The sequence below is a fragment of the Trachurus japonicus genome, chromosome 7 (genome assembly GCF_045865225.1).
Source record: "Trachurus japonicus isolate A0001 chromosome 7, Traja_1.0".
NCBI classification, from domain to species: domain Eukaryota; kingdom Metazoa; phylum Chordata; class Actinopteri; order Carangiformes; family Carangidae; genus Trachurus; species Trachurus japonicus.
The window spans coordinates 20,127,413-20,155,029 of record NC_140913.1 but is presented as its reverse complement, the minus strand read 5'-3'; the positions used below and the strand labels follow the sequence as shown (position 1 = coordinate 20,155,029).

The 27,617-nt window shown below is 45.6% G+C and overlaps 1 protein-coding gene across 1 annotated transcript; it reads left to right on the top strand.

Annotated features, from left to right (window-relative positions):
* The first annotated feature begins 136 nt into the window (after nt 1–136).
* Nucleotides 137–27,249, top strand: kmt2d (lysine (K)-specific methyltransferase 2D). The gene is made up of 54 exons (XM_085782000.1): nt 137–219; nt 515–623; nt 714–916; nt 1,051–1,160; nt 1,255–1,417; nt 1,708–1,879; nt 1,998–2,112; nt 2,277–2,455; nt 2,568–2,848; nt 2,954–3,052; nt 3,189–3,964; nt 4,086–4,208; nt 4,307–4,420; nt 4,525–4,629; nt 4,722–4,903; nt 5,154–5,318; nt 5,524–5,633; nt 5,774–5,818; nt 5,930–6,112; nt 6,212–6,400; nt 6,505–6,627; nt 6,842–6,963; nt 7,061–7,196; nt 7,307–7,393; nt 7,484–7,561; nt 7,677–7,835; nt 7,981–8,050; nt 8,247–8,485; nt 8,618–8,691; nt 8,976–9,026; nt 9,153–10,787; nt 10,876–11,046; nt 11,142–11,284; nt 11,630–13,419; nt 13,511–13,634; nt 14,367–14,454; nt 14,553–14,619; nt 14,730–14,962; nt 15,083–18,046; nt 18,156–18,305; nt 18,400–18,564; nt 18,698–18,845; nt 18,946–19,027; nt 19,124–19,296; nt 19,430–19,554; nt 19,650–19,785; nt 20,091–20,212; nt 20,329–21,709; nt 21,834–21,970; nt 22,233–22,363; nt 22,750–23,035; nt 23,218–23,291; nt 23,397–23,505; nt 24,391–27,249. Exons 1-54 carry the CDS (start codon nt 171–173, stop codon nt 24,481–24,483), a joined length of 15,138 nt encoding a protein of 5,045 aa, XP_085638126.1. The 5' UTR covers nt 137–170; the 3' UTR covers nt 24,484–27,249.
* Nucleotides 27,250–27,617: the final 368 nt, after the last annotated feature.

The window sequence follows — 27,617 nt, the reverse complement described above, 5'->3', positions numbered from 1 at the left end:
CTCAATTACTGACCTCATGTTGATTTACCAGATGAAATGCCTACAGATTGTTTGCCAGCAGTGTAAAACTTTATAAAACTATTCCTCTTTGTGCTAATCGTCAGAAATTGATGCCATTTATGTTTGGACATTTCAGATCTCTGTCAAGGAGGTCAATATCGATACGGGGGATGGACGAGCAGAAATCAAACTGCGAAGAGAATGACTCTGAACCCACAGGTACTGTGTTCTTCCCATGTCCCAATGTGTACACTCCTCTCAGTGAAGATAACTATCACTGCAGTTGCTCCTAAAGAAAAATACATACATACATTTTTCATTTTCCACAATAGAGGTTTGTATACAATAAGCAAAGATGACTATGGAGCACAATGAATTTGAATAGATTATTTCCCCATTGCATAATAGTAAATGTGGGTTTCACAAGATATGTTTACTCATACTATTTCAAGCATTGTTTGCTTTAAAGTTAGAATTTCTTTCCCTTTCTATGAAGTGTTTTTTTCTTTTCTAGCTGATGACAATGCCCCTTCAAAGGAGCCTGTCTCCTCTGAGGAGTCCAAAGCCCTCTCTGGTGCTGAGGATGTGTCTGCTGCTACTGCAGCCTCTTCCAGCACACCTGTGTAAGTATCTCATTCACATCATATGGGTCCAGTGTTTATCCAAAGGTAGCACATTGTTGGTGACACCAAAAACTAAATGTTACTGCGCAGAGAGAACGCTCGAGCCTGTGTGCTTTGTAACTGTGTGGAGCGGAGCCTACACGGACAGCGGGAACTGAGACACTTCGGGCCATCTTCTGAGCGGCCGATCCTCAAGCCATCAGCTTCCCCACTGCCACAACCCGGGAACGATGACCTGTCTTCCATTGGATTTGCCGACTCCCCCTGCTTGGCGGCACTTTTTGATGACTCAGGTTGAATTCAAAGCATTGTACAATTGTAGTATAATACAAATATTATCGTTTACTAATTAATCAAACAGTAGACAACTGATGTGGAATTGAAGTTTGATTCAGATATTTAACATTTTGGGCTATATATTGAACAGGGGGCTGTTGGGTCCATCACTGGTGTGCCGTGTGGTCAGAGGGAGTGAAACGGATGGAGAATGAGGAGCTTGAGAATGTGGATAAGGCCGTTATCTCAGGGACACAGCGGGTAAGTGGCTGTTCATAGACTGGGTTAGATGGTATCGGGTTAGAATGTAATGATTTCACCAAGTCTTACTTTTTTTGCCCTTGGTCTGTTTCAGCTTTGCGAATACTGCAAAAGGCTAGGTGCAACCATCCGATGCCATGCTGAGGGCTGCTCGCGGTTCTACCACTTCCCCTGCTCAGCAGCCAGTGGATCCTTCCAGTCCATGAAGCAGCTGGTTCTCCTCTGTCCGGATCATATAGACAAGGCTGAGGAATTGGGTAATAGAGCCACGCACCAATTTCAAAATATGATATCTCTAACTGGGGCATGCTCACAATAGAAAGCTTGCACATATCACAAGGAAGATATTTGGATACACAGCACTAAAATCCAAAGCAGTAATGCCTTCTCAAAATTCTCATTAAGACAGAGTGTGCTGCATACTGGTATTGGCTTATCAACTGTGAAGATTGATAAGTTTGTTACACCTTGAACTAAGAAAAAAATGAAACATAAAACTTGCTAATTTTAAATACACATTTTTTATATTTTCTTTTCTTTTTTACAGCGGGTGAAGAGGCTTGGTGTGCAGTGTGTGACTCGGCTGGTGAGCTAATGGACTTGCTGTTCTGTACGGGTTGTGGCCAACATTACCATGCAGCTTGTCTTGAGATTGGTGCCACGCCAATCCAGCGAGCAGGATGGCAGTGCCCCGAGTGTAAAGTGTGCCAGACTTGCAGGTGAGTTCCCCTTTTGTGATTCAGACTGCAATCTGAACAAGAGATGCAGTTGTTGTGCTTATCATTTTGCATGTTATTTACATTGTTTTGACAATATCTTGATTCTTCAATTCATTAGACAACCAGGAGAAGACTCCAAAATGTTGGTATGCGATGCCTGTGATAAGGGCTACCACACCTTTTGTCTCCAGCCAGCCATGGATTCTCTTCCCTCTGACCCATGGAAATGCAGAGTAAGCTACTTTTGTCATCACCTTTGCACAAACAGAATCTTTTATTATAGAAACCTACTGTGACAAAATAGTTACTCACTTTTGAGAATAAATACTTAAGACCTTTCTCGTGCATCTTTCATCATTTGGTCAACATTTACAATCCTTTGTCTTTATTTTGTCAGAGGTGTCGTGTATGCACCGAGTGTGGTGTCCGTGGACTGGTGCTGCCAGGTTCTGCCCAGTGGTTTGACAATTACGCCGTGTGTGAGGGCTGCCAGCGTCAACGCAGCTCTGTGTGTGGAGTGTGCAGCAAAGCTGCCAACCCACCTGTTGCTCTGCAGTGCTGCAGCATGTGCCACAGGTTAGCTTGATGCACAAGCATAATAGTGTTTTTTTTTTAGAAGTAGCTGTCATGTGTGTATTTTGCTTTAACTCACTTACAATATTTCATCTTGATGAACTATTTGTCTTAGGTGGGTGCACAGTGAGTGTGCTTCACCGGTGGAGCTTCCAGAAGCCAAGTGCATTTGCCTGCTTTGCAAGGAGGGGGATCACCAGCCTGTCACTCAACCACAGACAACAGAGGTAGAAACCAGAGAGCAGTCTGAGGAGACTGAAGGACATGTGGGTTTGGTGGAGATGACAATCCAAACGGATGCGGACATGGTGACAGAGGAGCAGGAGAAAGGCGTATCAGAGGTGACACCAGGACAGACTGAAGCCTCGACTAACAAAGAGACGCCCATGGAGCTGGGTAAGGCACAATTAAAAACAATGCTTGGAGACTTATAAGGAGTGATTTTTATTGGACTTGTAAAATGATGTGTCTTCAATTTATGTTTACCACTTGTGGCTTCAGGAGTGGAGGTTGCTGTTGAGGAGAGAACCAAGGAAGAGTCTGAGAAAGCAACAAAAGGGTTAACATCTGAGACAGCCGCAGCTCCACTTGAGTCTACAGGTAAACTCAGAATGCATAGTGTTTGAAAATGAATACACAGCTTTGCTTTGTCATTGGTATGGTGATGTGCTGTAACTAATGATAGGTTTATAAATATTAACACTTATAAACTTCAATTCCTTAATCTCAAATGCAGAATGTACAACAACAGAACAGGAGTCCTCTTGTCTTTCTGCCGAAGAAGAGAGAGCAGATGATGCAGTCAACCAGGTGACCGAAGACGCCCCCTCCCAGGATACCACAGCAGAGACACAGTCCAACGACCCCAAGAAAGAGCTAACACCATGTTCACAGCAGGACCCGGAAAATATGGAGGTGGAGGGGCAGGAGGCCCCAGCGTCAGTGGAACAAGAACTATCATCAGAATCAAAGCGTGGCTCTGATATTTCTCTCGCAGAACCATCGAGTAAGGATCCGCTGAAGTTACCTGCTTCTCCTGGGGACAAAATGGAGCATTCACCGGTGGTTGATCAGCAAAAAAGGAGTCCACGCCCAGACTCCGAGTTTCCTTCTCTCCTTTCTTTATCAGTGGAAAGACAAGAGGCCCTCTCTGCTGTGGACATGGACGGGAGGTTACTACCTCACTCTGAGGAGGAGGAGGAGGAAGAGGAATATGATGAGCAAATGAAAGAAGGACACGATGACGACATAAAACAGGAAATGCATGAGAGGGAGGTTAAGCCAGACTTGCTGCTAGATGAGACGTCTAATATGAGCCATGGAGACGAGAGCAGCAGTGGGTTTCTGGGGTCTCCAGGAGAACCCGATGCTCAGCTCTCCATGGAGCTTGGCCGCTCGCATGCAGATAACCTGCTCACTGAGACTGATGATTCGCTTCCTTTTGAGCCTCTCAGAACCGACAGGGAGAAAGCAAAACGCAGAGGGTCCCCAGGCCGCTCAAGGGTCAAACAGGTGAGGTCATCAAGTACAAGGTCCATTTTATTGAGTTCACTTTAACAGCTAACATTTAACCTTATGTTTCTGTTTTCACAATGTCACAATATAACTTGATATTTACTTCTTTTTTTTTTAGGGGCGAAGCAATAGTTTCCCTGGCAAGCGCAGACCTCGTGGTGGTGGTAGTGCTGGTGGTGGGAGAGGGCGTGGCGGGAGGTCACGCCTTAAAGCCATGGCCTCCTGTATCGATGCTTTCTTGGTGAGTTGTGCTTTACACACCATTCAAATGTTCTTTCACATCCTCACACTTTTATAACTTAGTCATCACACACATTTTTTTTATCTCTTTGCCCTCAGTTAAGCATGACCGCAGACACTGGACCAAATAAGGATGAAGATGACGAGGAAGATGACACCATGCAGAACACAGTGGTTCTTTTCTCAAACACTGATAAATTTGTCCTGCTCCAGGTACAGACTTCCCTGTAGTTTGATGGTTTCATTGGAATTTTTCTGCCAAGAATCAAAAGTGATAATAGTTGTACTTACTCTTCTTACTTTCTCTCCTGCTTTAGGATATGTGTGTTGTGTGTGGCAGTTTTGGAAAAGGTATGGAGGGGCAGTTGTTGGCTTGTGCCCAGTGCGCCCAATGTTACCATCCTTACTGTGTGAACAGCAAAGTAAGTACAATTTAAACCTGTTTTTGTTTGTTTCAACAACCTTTGTTAAATACAGATAGGTTAACCCAAGGTGAACCTTGTGTCTTCTCTAGATCACCAAGACGATGCTGCGCAAGGGCTGGCGCTGCTTGGAATGTATTGTATGTGAGATTTGTGGAAAAGCTTCGGACCCTTCCCGCCTGCTGCTGTGTGATGACTGTGATGTCAGCTATCACACCTATTGCTTGGACCCACCCTTGCACACTGTACCCAAGGGTGGTTGGAAGTGCAAATGGTAAAGACAAAAACTCAAACTCCTGGACCACAATGTCTCGTTCAGCCTTGTAGCTTTGAATGGGGTCAAATGGAAATTAGTACATGTACATTTGCATATTATGTAAAACACTCAAGCTTTGGCCTTCCAATAGCAACTCAGAGGCCCATCCCTTTGCCTTTTTTGTTTCGCCACTCACACTGGCATCTTTATTTGTATTTAAAGCTTACCTATTGGTTATATAATTGAGTGCTCCTCTACTGCTTTGCAGGTGTGTATGCTGTGTGCAGTGTGGTTCCAACTCACCAGGCTTCCACTGTGAGTGGCAGAACAACTACACCCACTGTGGCCCATGTGCCAGCCTCGTCTCATGTCCGGTATGCAGAGAGAACTTCATGGAGGAGGAGCTGTTGCTGCAGTGTCAGTACTGTGACCGGTGGGTACTGCTCATTAGAACTACACACGCACACACACAGACACCGAAACTGAGGTATTCATGAGACCACAGCTAATGAAGACAAGCGGGGAATGGATTATTCATGTACTTTTCATATCATGAATTATTCCATAACATCTTTGATTTGCGGTGTGATTGGTGATGAAAAGTATGCGTATCAATGTATTTCTGTGTGCCTGTGCAGATGGGTCCATGCTGTCTGTGAGAGTCTGTACACAGAGGATGAGGTGGAACAAGCTTCTGATGAGGGCTTTGCCTGCACATCCTGCACCCCATATGTTCCGAAACCCGTGGGTGAGTTTCGAAAATGACACCATGTTGAAAGTGAAGAAATTAAAATTGTGGTTTCAAAAATATTTGCAGCATATTCCTGTCTTTACTGATGACATGGTTTTTTTGTGTGTTTTCCATCTGCCTTTTGCCTTTGGTCACAGTAGTAGAGTCAGCCATCATGGCTTCAATAAAGATCAAAGAGCCAGGTCAGTGAATGCTGCTTATTCATGTTAATTATTATCACAAGCACATTCTGCACAGTTGACTTTTGTGTGTTTTATTGTGAGTCATTCAGATAAGCAATTTTCCTTTTACAGAACCCCAGTTCTACTGGTTGGAGGGTGTGTGGCTGACGGAATCGGGTATGTCTCTGCTTCGCACCATCTCCATGTCTCCCCTGCACAAGAGAAGGCAACGTCGCTCCCGTCTTGGCACGCTGTGTTGTGATGGAGGCCCCGACGGATCTGGAGAGGTTGAAGGAGAGGGGGAAGATGGAAAAGGTTGGCACGCTGTCAGCTTATCTGTTGGTGTATGAACAATTTTGATGTTTTTGTTTTGTTCCTTTTTTAATGGGATGCTATTTTATCTTGTACACCAAGGCTGTGGGGAGCCCATGGAATGTGATTCCAAGATGGATAACCCTGGGAGCCCCGACAGAGATGGTGGTGCTGAGAGGGAAGCAGGTGCTGAGGGAGGCACTGATGGCATGGCTGACTGCGACGGTCTCAAAGGGGGCGCGGACGAGACAGAAGACAGCAAAAAAAGAAAGCGGAAACCTTATAGGCCTGGTGAGCAACGTCGACTTAATAGGTCAAAATAAATTGTAACTTCCATGGGGATGCCTGATCATACACAAAACATTTCTAAATATTTAAATTATAAATTCTACCAGGAATTGGAGGCTTCATGGTGCGACAAAGGAAGTGTCACACGCGGATGAAGAAAGAATTTTTCGCCCAGCTGGCTGGAGAGACTATGTTGGATGGACAGCCAATAGAAAGAACCATTGAGGACGGTTAGTAACAACAACAGACTGTTGAATTTCATTTCAACCAACTACTTAAACTTGTTTTTTATTGGTCAATAATGCATGGGTCATGCACCAAAAAAGGGTTGCTCCTGGCTTAACTTTTGCTTCAAAGCAATGCTGTATGTTCTGCCAAGATGTGAAAGTAATTCTTACATTTTGTGAATGGTGTGACATGAGTTTCTTGATTATGTATGCATAGGACCCCATCCTGACACGGATAACATAATGGATCCTAAACCAGTGGAGGGTGAAGAACAGGCCAAGAAACGTCGAGGCCGAAAAAAGAGTAAACTTGAGGACATGTTTCCAGCTTATCTCCAGGTTTACAATCTCTCTGTGCCCTATACTTTAAACAAATTTGAAGCTTTGTGTACTCAGTTATGTAATATTCACATTTTAAATGTTTGTTTCACTGCAGGAGGCTTTCTTTGGGAAGACACTAATAGACTTGGGTAAGAAAGCTGTAATGATACCCCCAGGGCAGAGGCCAGGTGCATGTCCTGTCCGACCTTCATTACCAGCACCATCAGGGGTCAGAACTACTGCCCCAGAAAGTAAGAATGCTAACTTGACCCGTGACACAAGAAACTCTGCAAATTATTTGTAATGGTGGGTGTGGCAAAGGTCAGCACAGAGTATGAGACCTTTGTGCTTCTCTCCATAGCTGAGGCCAAGGATCGTGCGGTGGAAGATAATTTTCCTGTCAAGCAAGAGGGGAGTGAGGCCCCCCAAGCTCAGGGAGAAGGTGCAGGTAAGTGTCTCTTTGGACTCTGAGGCTACTGGTTTATTTGTTAAGGTCATGAGGCAATTCCAACTTGGTTCTAAAAATGCACACTTGTAGGAGTTTCTGCACCATCGTCGTCGCTAAAGGACCAGACATCAACTGATCCTCATGACTCGGATGCAGAAAAAAGTGAAGGTAATCCCCTGAGAAGATATTATGGTATAGACACAATAAAAAAAAAATAACTTTGGGAAATATTCAATACCTAATGTGACATCCTGTCCTACATGTTCCTGTGCTTGTGTGACAGGTCTTCCTCAAGGGGTGGAAAGTCAGGACTCTGAGCAGTTCTTCAGAAAGGTTCTGGGAGTGTCAGATGGCTCCTCTTTAGGAGGCATGAAGCCCATCTTAGAGGGCAATAAGGGAGAACTCAATCGTAGCGCTCTGCCACAGAGAGCTCTCCTCTCAGGTGTGTACAAAGGGTAGCTGTAGATGATCATGTCACTCAAACCTTTTTGAAGTTCAAAACCATATATTTTGTACAATTTAGAACTAATGACACAAATAAGGTTTAAGTGAGGCTTGGCTTGAGATTCATTGCAGATCTCTTGCAGGGTCCCTGCCCTCAGCTGGAATGATGGATGCCTTTCCTGGCCTCTCTCAGTCGCCGTTCTTTGACATGCGGTAGGACTTGACTGAATCGCCTAGTCCATGTTATTTTACAGCAGTTGGTTTTTAATTTAGCAATGACTAGTGCAGTAGATGAATGTGTGAAAGATGCATATTTCTATTTCTTTCCATTTTGGAATAGAAATTCTGTTCTTTTGTTGACACATTCAAGCCCTTCTAATTAAACATTACGCTCCTGCATGGTGTACAGGGACCGAGGAGGGCTGTTCAGTCCAGATGGGGGTGAGGAGAGTCCCTGGGCCACTCCCTCTACCCCAGCAACCCCCTCCTCCCCACCAACCCCCACTGAGGCAGAGGGTGATGGGCTGTCTTACAACCAGCGCAGTCTTCAGCGCTGGGAGAAGGACGAGGAGCTAGGAGAACTCTCAACCATTTCACCTGTGCTTTATGCCAACACCAACTTTCCCACGCTCAAACAGGACTACCCAGGTGGGTGTGGAAGAAATACTACACGGCTATGACCAACCAATTATTTGAACTAACTGTCAAGCTTTTTTAAAAGTAAGGTATACATATATCACTGTTGGATTACGAGCAACTGCTATATTTCTCCTGTCACAGACTGGGCTAGTCGCTGTAAACAAATCATGAAGATCTGGAGGAAGGTGTCAGCTGCTGACAAGGCTCCATATCTGGTAGATTCTACATTTTTGTTTCTTATGGTTTTGTTTAAAAAATGATTTACATTTACACTTAACCATTGTACCTACCTTCTAAAATGTAATAAATGGTATCAGATTCTTGTTACTCTGTAAGTCATATTTCATCTATTGGCTCGTGCACCTCTTACTCCTATGCAGGAAGTCTTCAGGGAAGATTCACCCAACACAGAAATTCAGGAAACTGCTACTCTAATGTAAAATGTCTTTCACCATTATTTTGAGTGGTGCGTATCTTAACATCTTGTTATTTTCTCTAGCAAAAGGCCAAAGATAACCGAGCAGCTCAGAGGATCAACAAGGCACAGAAGGTAAGTTCAGTGTCTGCATCCTTTTTTTATTATCCTATTTTAGTGTCAGGATGAAAGAAATGTTTGGTATCTTACTTCAGAATTGTAGAGCTAATTTATGTTTTTCTCTGTTTTCTCTTTGGTTAGCAGGCAGAGAGCCAGGTGTGCCGGCCAGTCAAGCAAGAGCCAGGGCGCGTGAAGTCCGAAAGGCCCAGTTTACACCTCCAGATCCCTCCACCCTCAGGCTCTGCATCTGTCTCTTCCCAGCCCAGCTCTGCAGAAAGCCCATTTCCCTTCCCTCCAGATTCAGGATCATCCTCTGTATTTTTCTCAGATGGACCTGTTAAGACCCCAGGGTCAGCTGAAATCCGGACAGATCCCTTGGCTAAGCTTCCTTCTCAGTCGCCCCATTCTCATTCTCACCCAACCACACCTTTCTCCCACGCTGGGGCCAGCCCTTTACAGGCCTCTTCCTCAGGTTATTCTACTTCCGGCCCACAGGGTCCTCCTCAGGGACGGCCAGCCAGTCTTGGCCCATTCGACATGCAACCAGGAACTCCTGGAACCCCCAGACGGGCTCAGCAGGTTGACCCCTACTTCAGATCACAGCTGCAGCAGCAGCAAGGTCATCTACCACAATCACAGCAAGGCTCTCAGGAATCCCTAGGACCTCCAGAAAGTCCTCATTCAAGAGGTGCTGGGCTTGGGGATTCACCCATCTTCTCGCCACCCCACAACACTCACTACGGTGATCCTTTTAGAACCCAGCAAGGAATGGGACGGCCAGAATATGGCTCTTCCCCGTCACCCTCTGCGGTGGCTTCCTCACCTGCAAGCACAGGGCAGTACAGGGCTGACATGAGCGCACCTTCTCCACGGTCCTCTGCGGTTGGAAGACCCGACCTATCCTCTGGCTCCCCTGCTGGGATGCTAGAGTCTGGGGACGGTTTATTCAAGGCACCTATGACGCCAAGGATGCACCAAGGGGAAGGTGGCGCACTTCACCCTGGAGCTTCCCCCGGCCATCCCTCTGAGGGCTACAGGCAGTCTCCCTCCCATTCGTTCTCTGATTCCCACACTCAGCCACCACCAACTCCCAGGCCACAGTCAGGTGACGGCTGTGCTCTCGGACCCCAGAGACATCCTGTTTCCCAACAGGAACTATGCCCTAGAGTGCCCTCAAGCCCACAGTCCCAGGGCAGCGCTCAGTCTCCCCACACTCCTGGTGGCCTGTCCAACGATGGTTACAGTGTCCAGTCTCCTGCTGCCCAACGTTTCCAGTCCCCAGACCCTTGTTCTCAGCCACCTTCAAGGCCCCAATCTAGAGACCATTTTGCTACTATCCACAAACCACCTCGTCCGCCCTCTGTTGCCCCAGAGGGAAGCACATGTTACAAAAGCTCACCTCATCCCAACCAGGCACCTCCACCCCATCCCACCAACAGTTCCATGGGGGACCCTCTATCTGGCAAACCATCAGCAGCACCTAACTTCAGCCGTAGCCCCAGCACAGGAGGCCTCCAAATGCCCCAACAGCAGAGTCAGATGGTACAGGGGCAGCTACAGCAACCGCAGACACAAAGTCAACAGACCATGGGGGCAGACGGCTTCAACTCCAGAGTCCCACCTCCTTCTGGATCTCAAGAACTACCCGCTGTCCGCCCTCCAGACACACCTCATCAGCCACCAATGCCAGGCAGTCAAGAAATGCCTGACATGTCAACTGTGCAGGACCCTGCATTAGTAGGCCTTAGCCCATCTGAGCTGGAGAAGCACAGACAGGTATCATAATATTAGCCCATGAATGATTATTCTAAGTTCTTCTTGAATGTTTTGCTAATCTACTCTGTGTGTGTGTGTGTTTTTTTAGCGCCAGAGACTGAGGGAATTTTTGATCAGACAACAAATGCAAAGAAATTCTATGAGACAAGAGAAAGAGGCTGCTGCGGCTGGTAGTGTATCCCCTGGCTGGTCTGGAGGAGAGATTGGGGCCTTTCAACAAGACAATAAGGTCCATAGAGCACCACCACCTTATCCACAGGTACACACCTGAAGCAATATGACTGACCGAATGAAATGAATATAACAATAATGATACATTTACTTATTCATGCTGTTATTTCTTACTCACTCTAGGATCGTTCTGCTACTGCTGCTACTGCTGGAGCTCAGGCTTCTGTGGCGGGGAAGATGCCTATGCCCGTTGGAGGCATGGAGGACAAGCTCATTTGCCCACCACCTACAGGAACCACTGCTATTATGGATCCTAGTGCACTAAGGTAATCACTTAATTGAAATGGGTTAATATTAAGCCAGCAGCAAGGGAATTTTTATATATGGATCCAATATATTTTACTGTCTTTTTATCTGAGTTGGTTACAATTCTAGCATGCAAGTAGCCATAAACTTAACAATATTAAAAAATATACGTATATGTAAATTGTACTGATTTGTGAATGAATTGGCGCCAGTAGTGCAAAATGGTCACTGAAATAATTACTTGGACTCAAAGAAATACTTTTAACACCCAAATAGTCCCAGCCCTCGCATCTTCAAAATTCTGTAATGCAACAAGCGGTGTTTAAATTAAAATATATTTATTTTTGTGCATTTCTGTCTTCCAGGCCACCAGGGCCCATCAGACCTCAGGGCATGTTTGCCCGTCCACCATTCCCTCCACAGTGGCAGGGCCAAGCAGCAGCTCCGAGAAGGTTCCCCCAGCCTGGCATGGAGGCTATGGGCATAAGGCAAAATCTTAACCCTGCTGTCAACATCCAGGGTATGGAGAACATGGGCAACCCTCACACCATGATAACAGGACATGGAGGAGAGACGATGCAGCCGATGGGTCAAGGCCCCCCACCGCAGTTCATTGAACTGAGACACAACTCACAGAGGCTGGCCCTGCGGCCCCAGTTCATGCCCCGTGGACCCCAGCCCAGACCACGTCTCTTTCCACAGCAAGAGATGGCGGCCGCTTATGTTCAGCAACATCCCATTGCTCGAGCTGGTGGCATTCAAGCAGGAGGGGTTGGGGAGTCACAGCTGGGCTTACAGCAGGGTGGACTGTCAGTTTTACTGCCTCAGCAGTCTGCAGGCCCGGTAACACAACAGACCCACCTGCAGTCTCAGGCGACTCCCAATCCCAACACTCCTAGCACTGACCAGCATCAGCTTCCACAGTCGAGCCTCGTCACAGAGCCCCAGACTGCCACGGTAGCAAGCAGCGAGGAGCTGCCAGAGCCTGATCTTGAGGGGCTTGGGGATGCTCCAGGGGATGGAGGTGTGGAGGACGAGGATGATTTGGCTCTAGACTTGGACCCTGACAAAGGAGATGATGACTTGGGCAACCTGGATAACCTTGAAACCAATGATCCACATCTAGACGACTTGCTAAACAGTGATGAGTTTGATCTTCTGGCTTACACTGACCCTGAACTGGACCAAGGAGACCCGAAGGATGTCTTCTCAGACCAGCTGCGGTTGGTGGAAGCAGAAAGTGAAGCACCTTCATCTTCCTCTGGAGCTGCACATGTCAAAGTGGAAGAAAAAGCCAAAGTGGAGCCAGGGCAAAAGTCTCTCCCAACCGCCCCTGCCGCTGCCAGTGCAGGTGGTTCTGCTACGCAACTGCCACGCTCAACAGAAACTGCTGATATCTCCAAAGTAAAAATAGAAGACAGAGGTCTGACCCCTCAGCTTCAGCCTGGGCAGGTAGTGGTGAAAGATGAAATGGGTGAGGCAGTATCAATGCTCCTTGGTGGGACCACACAATCGACCAAGCCTGCACAAACAGAAAACCCGTCAGCTTCACTCAGCTCTGTTCGATTGGGGGGTCTTTCCTACCCCCTGCCAGGTCAAGCTGACCCATTGACTTTTCCTCCCGCCGCTCCACATACAGATATTGGTGATGATCCATTGGGGCTCCCTGATGTAGGACACCACTCTCCTGCTGTAGATTTGGCAAAGGTAGAGAGCTCTTTAGATGGTGAACTGCCTCTTCTAATACAGGATCTACTGGAGCACGAGAAGAAGGAGCAACAGAAGCAGCAGCAGCTGAGTTCCCTCCACCAGGGAGGCATGGCACCTCATTTTCCCGGTCTCCCAAATCAACAGCCAAATCCACAAGCACCTGGGCAGATAATGCTGCAGCACCATCATCGTCCACCTCCCCAAGGAATCATGGGTCAGCCAGGGATGGTACCCCGTCCTCCACACATGATGCAGCAGCAGCAAAGGCTCATGGGACCTGGAATGGCACCGCCACCTCACCTGCCCATGGCCCAGCAGCAGGCCATGATGAGGATGGTGCAGCCGGGAATCCAGCCAGGGATCCATACAGGTCTTAGTCATCAACCACAGCCGCAGCCAGTGGTTAAACAGTCACCTCTGGCCAACAATTTCTTCCCAGATAAAGGTAAGAAATCTTGAGTAGTTTATGGTTTTACTCTGTGCTATGATTCTTTTCATATTATAACAGAAACAAATATTGTGTTCTTTGATTGCAGATTTAGAGAAATTTGCTACTGATGACATCATGGACCCGATTGCCAAGGCAAAGATGGTGGCACTTAAGGGTATCAAGAGAGTGTTGGCACAAGATCCAATGGGTGGTCCCCCTGGTATTAACAGGTACTTTTTAAACATAAGTTTGTTGTTGTTTTAATTTTACTAAAAAACTTAGATGAGAATGACAGTAATTTTGTATTTGGCATCTTCATCTGTAGACATACATCATCATACTGCTATCACCAAGCAGTGTCAGTGTTGTATTTGCTACATGCATCTGCTGCCCCCAAGTGGGCAAACAAAGTTAGCTTTTCTAGATTTGAAAGCATGTGCTTTGCTCTGGTATCACAGATTCTTTACCAACAATTGAACATGCTGGAAACAAAATAAAACCTAATACATCACAGTCAGTTGTAAATTTAACAAAGCAATCAATCCAAGTTCGTGCTGGGTTACAGACAATGGTTTATATGACCAGCACATAGCTCTACCAAGGATCACACAATCATACAGGTCTGTGAGATACAGAGTATCTAAAACTGTATCAAATTATGCAAAGTCAAGTAAGCCTTAACTTGCACTGTTTTAGACAGTGATTATTATTTTCAAAAATGCTTGTCTTTATTTCTTTGATACCCTGAGTGATGACAGTAAAATAAAAAACATTTTGTAGGACCATTAAACAAAACCTTCATCACAAATAAAGCATTTATTATTTACATTTCATTATCAGAGCATTTACAGTAATTATCAAATTCAGCAGGTGAAGCATGTAGAAAAAGTACACCCCTACAAACCATTGTTTATTATACTGCAGATATAGTCAAACATCTCCTGTTTTGCTTTTCTCATCAGGCAACAAGTGTCTCTGCTTGCTCAGAGGCTTGCCTCAGAAGGGGCACAGGGCACAGATCCAGGCCAACTTGCACCTGGGCCACCAAAGGTACGCTGTCCTGCCTTTCAGAAGTGATTTGTATTGGATGTGACTGGAGGCCCTATGTAGATGACTGACTTATTTGTATGATTTCTGTTTGTGTTCAGGAGGGAGAAACAAGTGATCCCACCCAGTCAAGACCTAACCCGCCACAGTTTGTGCAAGGAATCATCAGTATGTTATTTGAATATTCGCTCTTGTTAGTCATGTGTTTAGTTAAATGGAAGTGCTATATCGTCCTCAAAATAATTTATGGATGTAAAAGTAATTTTCTTCTATTATAGATGATGCAGAACAGCACCAATATGAAGAATGGCTTCTTCACACCCAGCAGCTACTTCAAATGCAGTTGAAATTTCTGGAGGAACAAATTGGAGTTCATCGCAAATCACGCAAGGCACTGTGTGCTAAGCAACGCACTGCTAAGAAAGCTGGCAGGGAGTTTGCTGAGGCGGATGCAGAGAAGCTCAAGTTAGTCACAGAAGAGCAGAGCAAAATTCAAAAACAACTTGATCAGGTATGTAGATTTTAAAGATTCCGTAAAAATCTAAAAATCAAAAATCAAACTTGTCTGCACCAAAGACAGTGGGCATCTTGATTTGCAATTTCTGATCTCTTCATAATTATTCTGTTCTAGGTACGCAAGCAGCAGAAGGAGCACACCAATCTTATTGCAGAGTACAGGAGCAAACAACAGCAGCATCAGCAAGGCTCAGGTCTTCTTACCCCAGGTCATTCTGCTCAGGGCCCCCCTCCTCACATGTTCAACAAGATGCCTGCCCAGATGATGATGGGCCAACAGGGAGCGCCAGTAATGGCTCAGCACCCTGGCATGATGCAGCAAGGGGGGATGCCCGTCAGAATGCCCCAGGGACATCCTGACAGGCAACCCTTTATTGGAGGAGCCCAACCTCAGCTGCCTGCAGCTCTGGGAGCCAGTGGTGTCAGGGCCCCAGGCCCCCCAGGGGCTCCAACAGGATTCTTTCCACAGGGGCCTGGGATGCAAGGTGCAGACCCCAGGCTTCTCCAAGAGAGACAGCTTCAACATAGGATGCAAATGGCAAAACTCCAGCAACAGCAGCAGGTGACGATGGGCCAGCAATCCATGCCACACCCAAATCAGCAGCCTGGCTTGGTAGCTCACCCACAGTCTGCTATGATGGGGAACCCACTTATGGCACAACAACAAGCAGGCACTCAGGGGATGCTCGCCAACCAGGCCGGTCAGCAGAACATGGTGCAGGTTCCACAAGGAATGGTTGGAGGCCAGTCTGTAGCTCCACCGCCACAGAACCTTGTAGGAGGCCAGCCCATTAACCACGCTCAAGCCATGATGGCAGCTCAACCAGGAATTGTGGGAAACCAGGCAATTGCACCACCACAGCAACAGAGGCCTCAGCTGATGATGGGTCAGCAAGGAATGGTTGGACCTCCAGGTCACGTGGGCCTCAGGGGTCCCCAAACCCAGTTGACTCCACAACAACAGAACCTTCTAGCACAACGGATGCTTGCATCTCAGCAACAACAACAGCAGCAGCAGAACCTTGCAAAAAATCTGGCCCACCTCCAGCAGCAGCAGCAGATGGCACAGCAAAGACAACCAACCCAACTGATCAATCAGTCTAGCCACGAACAAGGAGTGCTCTCCCAACCCTCTACCCCACAGATGGGTTCCTCGCCTTCAGCAGGAAGTATCACACCGCAGCCACATGGAGCTACAGACAGCCAAAACTCAGGCCCAAAAGAGGGTGGGATTCTGAGCCCTGATCCAAGAACACCACCACAGCAGAGTGGACCATCCACTCCCAATCAGATGACTCAGCTTGGCCCCGGGAATGATAATCAAACGGATTTTGCACGACAGCAGTTACAACAGCAGCAACAGCAAAACCAGGTGTATATGGCCCAGCAGCAACAATCCAATCCTCAGTCTGTACCTGAGCAACAACCAGGTTTAGTTGTAAACCAACAAACTGGTGTGCTTCAACAGCAGCTTCCACTGACCATCCAGCGGCAAGGCCCCCACAGTGCTGACAAGCCTGTTTTGATGACTGTTAAAGAAGAAGGCAAACCAGTCGAATTTCTATCTCAGCAACAACAGCAAACGGCTCAAAATGCCATGCAGCAGCCACAAGACCCCAGCATCCATCAGCAGATCATTGGCCAGAACCATCCCGGCCAGCCACAGCCTGTTGTGATGGGCCATAATCCACAGCAGCAAGCGCTAATAGCCCAGCAGCAAAAACAACAGGCTATAATGGGCATGATGAGAGTCCAGCAACAAGGAATGATGGCACAAAGGCCAGGAGTTCCACCTGGACAAATCCGCACCCCTATCAACATCTCAGCTGCTATTGCCCAGAATCCTCAGCTCCGCAACCTCCCCCCAAACCAGCAGATACAGCATATACAGGCCATGATTGCCCAAAGGCAGCTCCAACAGGGACAGATGCTGCGTATGTCCATGGGTCAGGGACAGCAAGGCCAGTTGAGGCCTCACATGCCGCCAGGTCAGATTGGGCAGCAGATGCAAGGGATGGAAGGCCAACAGATACCATATGGAGCCATGGGGAAGCCAGGAGCAGTGGGTCCTCAACAACAGTTGGGCCAACAACCCGGTGTTGCTCCTCAGATACAGCACGGCATGATGGTCCCTGGGCAGCAGCAGCCACAAGTCGGGGAAATGATGCAGCAACATGTCATGAGAGGCCAGATACCAGTGCCGCGATCCCCGATGGACCAAGCCCGTATGATAAGACCAACATCTCCACGTCAGCCATTACCTAACTCTCCTGGGGACCCACAACGGCATGCATTTAATCAAGTTATGGGTATGCGTCCCCCCACCCCTAACCAGAACCAACAGCAAGCACTAATGGCAGCTGCAGCAGGTCGCATGCAGGGCTCTCCGTCTCACGCCTATTCTCCTCGAGGCCCCTTCGGAATGAGCCCAGCCCACCCAGCCTCACCCCATTCGTCCCATGTGTCATCGCCTTCTGTAGCTGACAACAGGGCTGGAAGGGGAAGTCCATACAACCAAGTCAGAGCATCCCCACTCAGGTCGCCTGGAGCCAAGAGTCCACTCAATTGTCCTGGACTGAAAGTGGAGAGTCAAACGTCAGGTAGTGAAACATCTCAGATGATGTCAGTCATCCCCAACGGGCCACAGAAGGGCATGAATGTTCAGCAACAGCCGCAGCAGGTTACAGAAAGCAATGTTCCCCACGCACAGCACGGCTCTAGAGAAGGGGAGGTGTGCAAGATGACTCTACAGAACATCAAACAGGAGCCGAGGGAGGTTCAGTGTGACGGTGCAGCAGAGGCTCATCCTGGGGCTATAAAGCGAGAGGCGACAGGTGAGATGGTTACACCTGTGAACAACACCAGCTTTAATGCCGGGAACATGGCTGGAGACCCTGGAACTCAAGGCCCCAGATCTGAGACTGGACAGCAACTACTACAGAAACTCCTGCGAACTAAGAACCTTCAGCTTGGTGCACAGAGACCTTCTGAAGGCATCCATAATGAGATCAATGGCCACATCAACAGTAAATTGGCAATGCTGGAGCAAAAACTTCAAGGGACTCCACGAAATATGGAGGTTTGTGTGTTTTTGTTTAAGTACATTCATTGTTTTTGTCCTAATTATACTGTTTTTTGTTGGGGGGGGAGAAAAAAAAACACGTTTTCATTTCCTCAATCTTTTACAGGATTTACAGTCTATAACAAAAAGGGCTCCTGTACAAAAACCAAAGCGCACCAATAAGGCAACTGGAGACCGAGGCCCTAACGCACGCAAGAAAAATAAGAAAGACGAAGTTGGAAAAAGTGCTGAGGCCTTGATAAAGCAACTCAAACAGGTAATAAGATGAAAAATATTGATTTTGGCAATATTCGCCATTATTGTATTGAGTTGTTCTTCATCATATGGACTAATGGATGTGTACCTTTCAGGGTCTCTCTCTGCTGCCCCTGATGGAGCCTTCCATTACTGCCAGTCTGGATCTGTTTGCGCCTTTTGGAAGCAGCCCGGCCAACGGCAAAGCCCAGCTCAAAGGATCCTTTGGAAACGCAGTGCTGGACAACATCCCAGACTACTATTCTCAGTTGCTCACTAAGGTATAACCAAGCTGTAATATGTACCAGTGGTTAGCTGTGGCCGTTTGTGACAACATTTGGTTGTTGATAAATGCGTCTTCAAGAACAAACTCTTGTTTTACAATCATGTATTTTTTGTTTTGTGCCTTTACAGAGTAACCTCAGTAACCCACCAACTCCCCCATCCTCCCTGCCGCCTACTCCTCCACCCTCAGTCCAACACAAGCTGCTGAATGGAGTGACTCCTGGGGAGGAGCTATCTGAGGGTCAGAAAGACACAGAGCCAGCAGAAGAGCCTATGGGTAAACAATGAGAGATTTGGCATGAAATTATTGTGTTACATAAATATTTAATCTGCAGTTTTTCCAGTAATTGGGTTTTCCTCTCTCATTTTCCCTGAAGAATCTGTTACAGAGGAGGTAAAGAGTGTAGACATTCTGGCAGCTCTCCCCACCCCACCACATAACCAGAATGAGGACATCAGGTACAATAGGGCGATTTGTTTTTCTCTGTCTACCAGAATACATTGATTTGTTGTTGCCGAGGCTATAAATGTAGGAAATGTCCTTGTATTCAACAGAATGGAGAGCGACGACGAGGATGCCCCTGAAAGCATCGTCCCAGCATCGTCCCCTGAGAGTAATGTAGGAGATGAGACACCACGTTTCCCTCACCTACGGGAGCCTAAAGAGGAGGAGACAGAAAGGGCAATATCCCCCATCATTCCCCTCATACCTCGCACTGCCATACCAGGTATTACACAACATCCTAAATGCTAAATGTAACTCCCCTTAACAACAACAGGAAGAAATTCATTCTAAGAGTTTTGCATTACATTTTAATGGTTGAGACTTTTACATAAAAATCCCATTTGCTTTTCTTGTAGCATTCCCAGAAAACAAACCATTTGAAGCGGCTGATAACAAGGTAGTTTCCACATCCAACCACTGGGACAAGGCCAAAAACAACGAGGTGTCTGTTACCTTCACATTGTCCTCTGCTGCAGCCAAGGTACTAAGCCCTGATATCATTGCACCCTGTTTAACCTTTCCTTATCTCCATGTATTGTTAACAAAAACTTGAACTGGCTTCCCCCCCCCCCCCAGAAACTGAATCACGTGATGATGGCTATGGCCCAGTTGCTTAACATCAGAATGCCAGGTTCTTATGAGGTCACTTTCCCTTCTCAAAACCCTGACATGCCTGCAGTGGATGGGCCTGGGAAAGGACCCAGCCAGTCAGGTATGCCTCTAGATTTTTTTATTTTTTTTAATTTTTTTTTAGCTCATTTGGATTGTCTGGGTTTCGGTAGTTTAATCATACAGGCCACAACATCTGGGTGTACATCTATGTCAAGACATTTCTCATGTCAGCCTACAGCGAGTTGTGCAGTAGATCTTCTTAGTCTTTTGCTTCCAAATTAAATTATCTGCTGAAGCTAACACAGTGTTTTAGCTTTTAATCCCTTTGGCCTCTTGCGATTCCCATCTCTGTAGCTCGAGCACGTGAGTTGAGATGTTTAATATTAAGTTGGTGATGTTTTGCAGGCACTCTGTGCACAAAGGACGGTGCTTCACCCAGTCAGGATGAGTGGCTGCGACAGTTTGACGTGTCTCTGCCCGGCTGCACATTGAAGAAACAAGTGGACATCCTGGCACTTATTAAACAGGTCAGTTAGCTCTTGAGAAGTGTACAAAATGATGACTTTTTAAAAAAACAAAACAAATTCCTTGTACTGTATATATCTTGAAAGTTGTAGACCTCACATGTGCATTTCTTTCCCAGGAATTCCCAGAAAAAGAGGACAAACCAGTCCAGCACTGTTATACAACCAATGTAAGTGACTTGGATGTGCGCCACCTTCCTGTCATACCAGTGGAGGAATCGCCACCTCCATCACCGTCTCCTCCACAACCTTCCCCATCTGTCCCAGCTCCAGCGAGTGAGGCTGAGCCTACCAAAAAATCAGCTTCTCCATCGCCCTCCCCCTCCAGCCCGGCCAGTGTCCAGATCAAGATTGAACCTGAGACGGATCCTGGTCCTCCCACCGATGCTGCTCAACCACCTGATGTCACAGAGCCTGAAGTTGCTGCTCCAGAACCACCAGTCACTGATGCACCGCCTGTCTCTGCAGTTTCTGATCCTGCTGCTCCTGCTGAAGACCAGCAGGATCTGAGTCCTACTATCAAGGAGGAGGACTCAGCTCCTGATCCAGAACAACCTCCTAAAGATTCTCCCAGCAATATGGAGTCCTCCCCGAAGGCTATCAAACAGCGCCGGCCCCTCTCCCCAGATGAGGAGGTGGTACACCCCAAAGTGAAAAAATGGAAGGGGATTCGTTGGAAGCGTCTTCAGATTGTCATCTCGATACGTAAGGGCGGGTCTAAGAAAGAGAACAGCCGGGAAGTGTCTGAGCTGATGGAACGCTTGCGCATTACACTCAGGCCAGACAAGCTGCCTCGGGATAAACGCAAATGCTGTTTCTGCCACGAGGAAGGTGACGGAGCTACAGACGGCCCCGGCCGCTTGCTCAACATTGACGTGGACCTGTGGGTTCACCTCAACTGTGCCCTGTGGTCCACCGAAGTGTACGAGACGCAGGGGGGTGCCCTCATCAACGTGGAGGTAGCCCTGCGTCGCGGATTGCGGACTCTTTGCGCATACTGCCAGAAAACGGGCGCCACCAACAGCTGCAACAGACTGCGATGCCCGAATGTCTACCACTTTGCCTGTGCCATCCGGGCACGCTGCATGTTCTTCAAGGACAAGACCATGTTGTGCACACAGCATAAACTGAAGGGCCCCAGCGAAGACGAACTAAGCGCGTTTGCCGTCTTACGGCGCGTCTACATCGAGCGCGACGAGGTGAAACAGATCGCCAGCATCTTACAGCGAGGGGACCGCATCCACCTGTTCCGCGTCGGCGGTCTCATCTTCCACGCTGTCGGACAGTTGCTTCCCTCCCAAATGACCAACTTCCACTCGCCCACTGCCATCTTCCCAGTCGGCTACGAAGCCACGCGCATCTACTGGAGCACACGCGTGCCCAACAAGCGCTGTCGCTACCGCTGCCGCATCAGCGAGGATGAGGGTCTTCCCCTGTTTGAGGTGCGTGTTCTGGAGCATGGCATGGAGGATTTGCAGTACCGCGACACAACTCCAGAGGGTAAGAGCACACACACTGCACCCACTTCATTACATTGTATCCCTGAGTGTTGTACTTGTGCAATTAAAATGATTAATAACCTACATTAATCACACTGAATTGAATTCGACATTTTTGTCTTTAGGAATCTGGGAACGGATAGTTCAGCAGGTGGCTAAACTCCGAGATGAATCGTCCTTGTTAAAGCTGTTTACTGAACATGTCAAAGGAGAGGAAATGTACGGCCTCACAGTTCATGCTGTCATGCGAATCACTGAGTCGGTAAGAGTTTGCCACAGAAAGGAACATTACTTTGTGTCCCATTTGTTTTGTGTCAATCTCCCAGGTGTAATCAAAGCCCTTTACTAAACAACATTTGATTTTGTCTGTGAAAATACAATACAATTATAGTAGATTAAACTAAACATTGCAAGCATGTTATATGAAATGCTTAACCCTGTGAAAAGAGCCTTTTAGCCACTATACTAAGTCTACTCTACATGAAAGTGCATGTTTTAATACTCGTCACTTCGTCATGTTACAGTTGCCTGGAGTGGAGAACTGCCAGAACTATCAGTTCCGCTATGGTCGTCACCCTCTGATGGAGCTCCCTCTCATGATCAATCCCACTGGCTGCGCTCGCTCTGAGCCCAAGGTTCCCACACACTGCAAGAGGTACAGACAGCAGTGCTTAAGCCAGGAGCCACTTCACAGTAACGTCCAACATATTCCGATGGAAACATTATCAAGGTCACAACCTGTAACATTTTAAACATGGCGTCTTGTTGGATACAATGTGATTGTTGTTGTTGTTAATGCTTTTGTGCAGAATCAAATTGATTATGTCATTATAAATGCATTTCATTATTTTACCGTATGGAAAAAGTTAGGTCATCAATATGAAACCGAGCCGATATGCAGCACCATGTTGGGGACTAAAGAACTAACTTGTTATTTGATGCAAAACTATTGACGATCTTGCCGAAGACTTTTGCACTTCTAAATGTTCCTCGCAAAACCTTGAGGTACCCGCTCACACTTTGTTTTCGTTTTGTCTCAAGGCCTCACACTCTAAATAGCACCAGCATGTCAAAAGCCTACCAGAGCACCTTTACTGGAGAGCTCAACACACCATACAGCAAGCAGTTTGTCCACTCCAAGTCCTCGCAGTATCGGCGCCTGAAGACGGAGTGGAAGAACAACGTGTATCTGGCACGATCCCGCATTCAGGGCCTGGGTCTGTACGCTGCCAAGGATCTGGAGAAGCACACCATGGTCATTGAGTACATTGGCACTGTCATTCGCAACGAGGTCGCCAATCGCCGCGAGAAGATCTACGAGGAACAGGTACATCGATAAATCAGTGGCACTTTTTAAATTGGCCAAACATTTATTTTGGTGGGGTAGGGTTAGCCCAGATTTATTCTAAAACTTGACACCACACTTTTAAACTGAAAAAAAAAACAAAAACTTGATAAACATTTGATTTATGTATGCATTAATCTTTTTGTGTCCTTTATCTAACTTAGAACCGTGGTATCTACATGTTCCGCATCAACAACGAGCAGGTGATTGATGCCACTCTGACAGGTGGCCCGGCTCGGTAAGTGATGATTTGTTACATTTTGTCTCATTGTCAAATCAGTTTAAACCTTTAAATCCAAGGTGTTTTTTTTTTTTTTAACTGGTCTCCTTTTCTTCTTCCCAGCTACGTCAACCATTCCTGTGCCCCCAACTGTGTTGCAGAGGTTGTAACGTTTGACAAGGAAGACAAGATCATCATCATTTCCAGCCGCAGGATCCCCAAGGGAGAAGAGGTGCAGTGCATTAGAAAACCTTCCACTGTTCACACTTGTTACTGTCACTACAACATTTGTCATGTTTCTTTTTGTAAAATTACACATTGTTATATGTGAGTGTATGATCTGTATTCATTAGACTGTTTTGCTGCCTCACATGTACATGTAGCGTCTTGTGGTTCAATTTTAGTGTATTTTACTTGACTGGCTCCATCAGTCTGACTACATACACTTCCATTAGGAAGCAGGTGCAGACACACTGGGCTTTTAGTACCTGTGGTTGCAGTATGAGGGCAATTTACTGCAGACAACTTAACAGTTGTTACCAAGTGAGCATGACTTAAACATACCTGCAATTAAACCACCCAAAAGACTGAGCCCTCTCTTATTTCCAGGGGGAGAACAAAATGGTCACATGACTGTGCCTATGAACAGAAAAACATCTTATTGGCCAATCACCTTACTCTGTTTTCCCAGTAAACCTAATGGTATATGAGGAAAATACTGTCTTCAACAGCACAAATAGTACAATTTCACACTTGGTAAAATAATTCTCTGCAGTGAGTTTTAGGTCGCTGTGTGATGAGACACAGTCAGGGCACAGACAGACGAGACAGAGCAGCCATTGGGTCAAAGTGAAAAACAATCCCAGAGATTCAGTACCAAGTATTAAGGTTGTTTGCCTTAACAGAAATCATGACTGAAATCTAGTGGGTGTTTTTTCTACAATTGTACATTTTTGTTTAACATAATTAAACAAGAGGCTTAGAGCCTCCTTCATGAAGAAATAGGCAGTGATAGAAAATGTGATGGAGTTACCAACTGCGAAAGTTGGTTAGTGAAAAATCTGGTTGGGAGTTTAGTTTGTTTAGTTTTTTAACTGTATCTGTTTCTAAATTGCAGCTGACTTACGACTACCAGTTTGATTTCGAGGACGATCAGCACAAGATCCCTTGCCATTGTGGAGCCTGGAATTGCCGCAAGTGGATGAACTAGGACAAAGAAAGAAAAACGGACGAACTTCCCTCTCACTGGTGCCAGAACACTCCTGCGCCAAAGCCTTTGAATCCTACATAGCCAGTGCATAAGCTGTTCTGAAAGACGTGGATGGAGGAAGGCTGGCCTCCGCCATTGAAAGACTAAAGCGGTGACACCTGTAGCCAAAGGTTTGAAAAGCATTAATCAATAAAAGCAACCGAGCACCTCCGTCAGCAGCAGCTCGATGGTTGGGACTGACTTTCATGTTTGGACAAGTGAATCACCCTTTCCTCAGCCAAAACCCTTTTCCCCCCCTTCGACTGTTCTCAATAAGCTTACAGTGGCTGGAAAACAATCCTCAACATCTACCAAATGATTCTGACCCTCTGATATCAATACTCGTAGTGCAGAGCTCACCTGGAGCTTCAACAAAAAGCCATTTTAAAATACTAAGAATGAACTAATGATGCATTTCTATGTTTTAAGTCGGACCTATTTCCTGTCCCACCTAACCACACCTCCCCCTTACCTCCCAGAAAAGGCACTTTCCCATCAAGTCATCAATGAAGACAACACGGATATTGGCTAGCTAGACAATCTCGATGTGGCTCTGTGTAAGAACTACATATGATCGATGGAGAGAAGAAAAAAAAAAAAAGAAGAAGATGTAAGTTAATATAAAATTTGAGATGCTATTGATCTGTGTCCCCAGAGGCACCAGATGTTCTGACTGTGTGGAGTCCCAAGGTGGGTTAGTTTGGACTCAGTCTACCTCATTGATTTAGCGGGAAGTGACTGCTTTGTATGAAAACTGTTAACTGCTACTGTGGAACCGGGGGGAAAGGGGGGAATGTTTTTATGGGCTTAGCCTTCTCGGACAAGCAGGGAATCTTAAGCAGCAGGTTTGCTCTATCTACTCTATGCTGATGATGATTTACAAAAATGAGCCAACATAATTATTATTCATGAATTATTTATACAGAGGAAATATATGACAGTTTTGATAAGATATTGCATTAAAATCACAATCAGAAGCTTAGCGGGTGTCCTGTATGCCACCAAATCATCCTGGATATTGATGTAGCTTTTTTCTTTCTTTCTTTCTTTTTTTGTACTTAATTATTTATGCATCTCAAAATCATGCTATTAGCTGTGTGAAAGCACAATAACATCCACCTTTTTAAGTTGCTTCAAGAAAGTAATGGTGTGAGTGAATGAATGGCTTTAGGATCATGGGACACTCGGTCTTTGAAGAAGACTACGGAGTCCGAAATTAACCAAGTACACATTTGCTTGTCACTTCATACATTGAAGCTCCACTTGTTGAGAAACAGCTGGTGGATGCATGACTACTGTCCCATTTTATGCTTTTTTTTGTTTGTTTTGTTTTGTTTTTCTCCCCAGCAACACAAATCTCTTCACAACTCAACCTTAAACTTTGTATCATGCCTCTTCCTCTCTGTATTATTTAGTGGACTGTTGTTTAAAACTTTACTGTAGTAAGTCTTCCTCTGCCTGAGTACAGCCTGCAGTGTTTCTACTTCCCCTGTAGTGTGCTTTTCTAGTGCTGGTACTGTCCTCTCGAGGCTGGACTGATGGCAGGGAAAGACTTATTGGAAAAAAGGGCATTTGTTTTCATTTCTATGTAAGATGAATGAAAAAAGTCTTTAAAGGGAGCTTTACTGAAACTCCACCTTCCCATACTACTTTGTTTCCTCCTCCCCCTAACCTAAGACCTCACATGATTTAAAAATGCAAAGTTGTACAAACTGTATATATAGTATATGCATTAGGGGACAGCAACTCTTTATCCAGCCCCTTTGTAATCAATAAAGTCAAAAGTGTAGAGAAATAAAATTGAAAAAGAAAAAAAATCAACCACTGGATATCATTTTAACAAAGATAAAGCTGTATATAAATATAAATATATGTAAAATGGCAAACTAATATCTTTATGTATATGAACCAGAGTGTTTTGCATTTACCTGTTTTTCTATTAGTGTTTTTTGCTATAAGCTCTCAGAGACAAGTTTGTTAAAATAGGTATGAGAAAATGTCTGGTCTTCTCCAATCAAGTTGCAACGAGAAGCCGAAGTGATTAACTAAACTGTTTGGGGTTCATGTGGAGAGTCATTAAGACATGAAAATCACTTCTTGCATAAAGCAGTACAATGGTGCATAGCATTTGTATTTATGTAATATTGTTCGTGTTTATTTTTCTTTTTATTTATGCTACTGCTTGTTGATTACCAAAACCTGTCCCTTAATCGGTTACAATTGGATTAATATACTCTTGAATGGAAAATCTTGAATTCTCTAGAATATTGTTAGTGTTTTGCTTTTTTATATCTTCCCTATAGAAGTGAATGTGTTGGTAAACCTTGTGAAATGGTTACTTGGCCTAATGTATGTTATGATGTAATACTCAAAGTTAATCCCATACTTAACCTGGTAATGAATTGCACTCTCATAGTATAATGGAGAACTTCTCTAAAGTGGTAGATATTGATCAAGTATCCGAAGCAGTGATATATATATATTTTTTGGTATGTTTCTATTTCAAGGGAAGACCATGACGAGACATTATGACGCTCACTGGATTTTAGCCTGAATAATTTTTAACTTCTCTGAATCTTAATTTAAGTTCTCTGCATATCTTATAATTTAATAAAGTTTGCTCAAATTGAAGGTTTTTTTTAACCTCACCTACTTTTTAAAAAGATGTTGCATCTGTACAGCAGAGATACTTTTAGGGAATATGAATAAATATAATGATCATTTTTATTGTATGTGGCATGTTTTGTATGGATATTATTTTGAATTGTACATATTTTTTTCAGGACGCCAGAGGTTGCATCTCTTTATATACAGCTTTCCCACTCCCTCTCCCCTTCATCTTATTTCTTTGTCTGCTTTTGTTTCTTGTAAAGGAAAATAAAATGCATTTTAAATATCTGCTTATTTTTCTTTTTGTTTTGAAGTCAAAATCCAAGAAGCCCTAATGCAAACTCAACAAAACCTCAACACAGGTTCCACTTAAGGTGATTAGACCAAATCTAATAAGTGGACCACGAGTTACGAATTATATGGAAAAACGTTCAAGCTTCCATGTTTAGACTAGAAACCATCTACCACACTCAGGACTCGGAGCA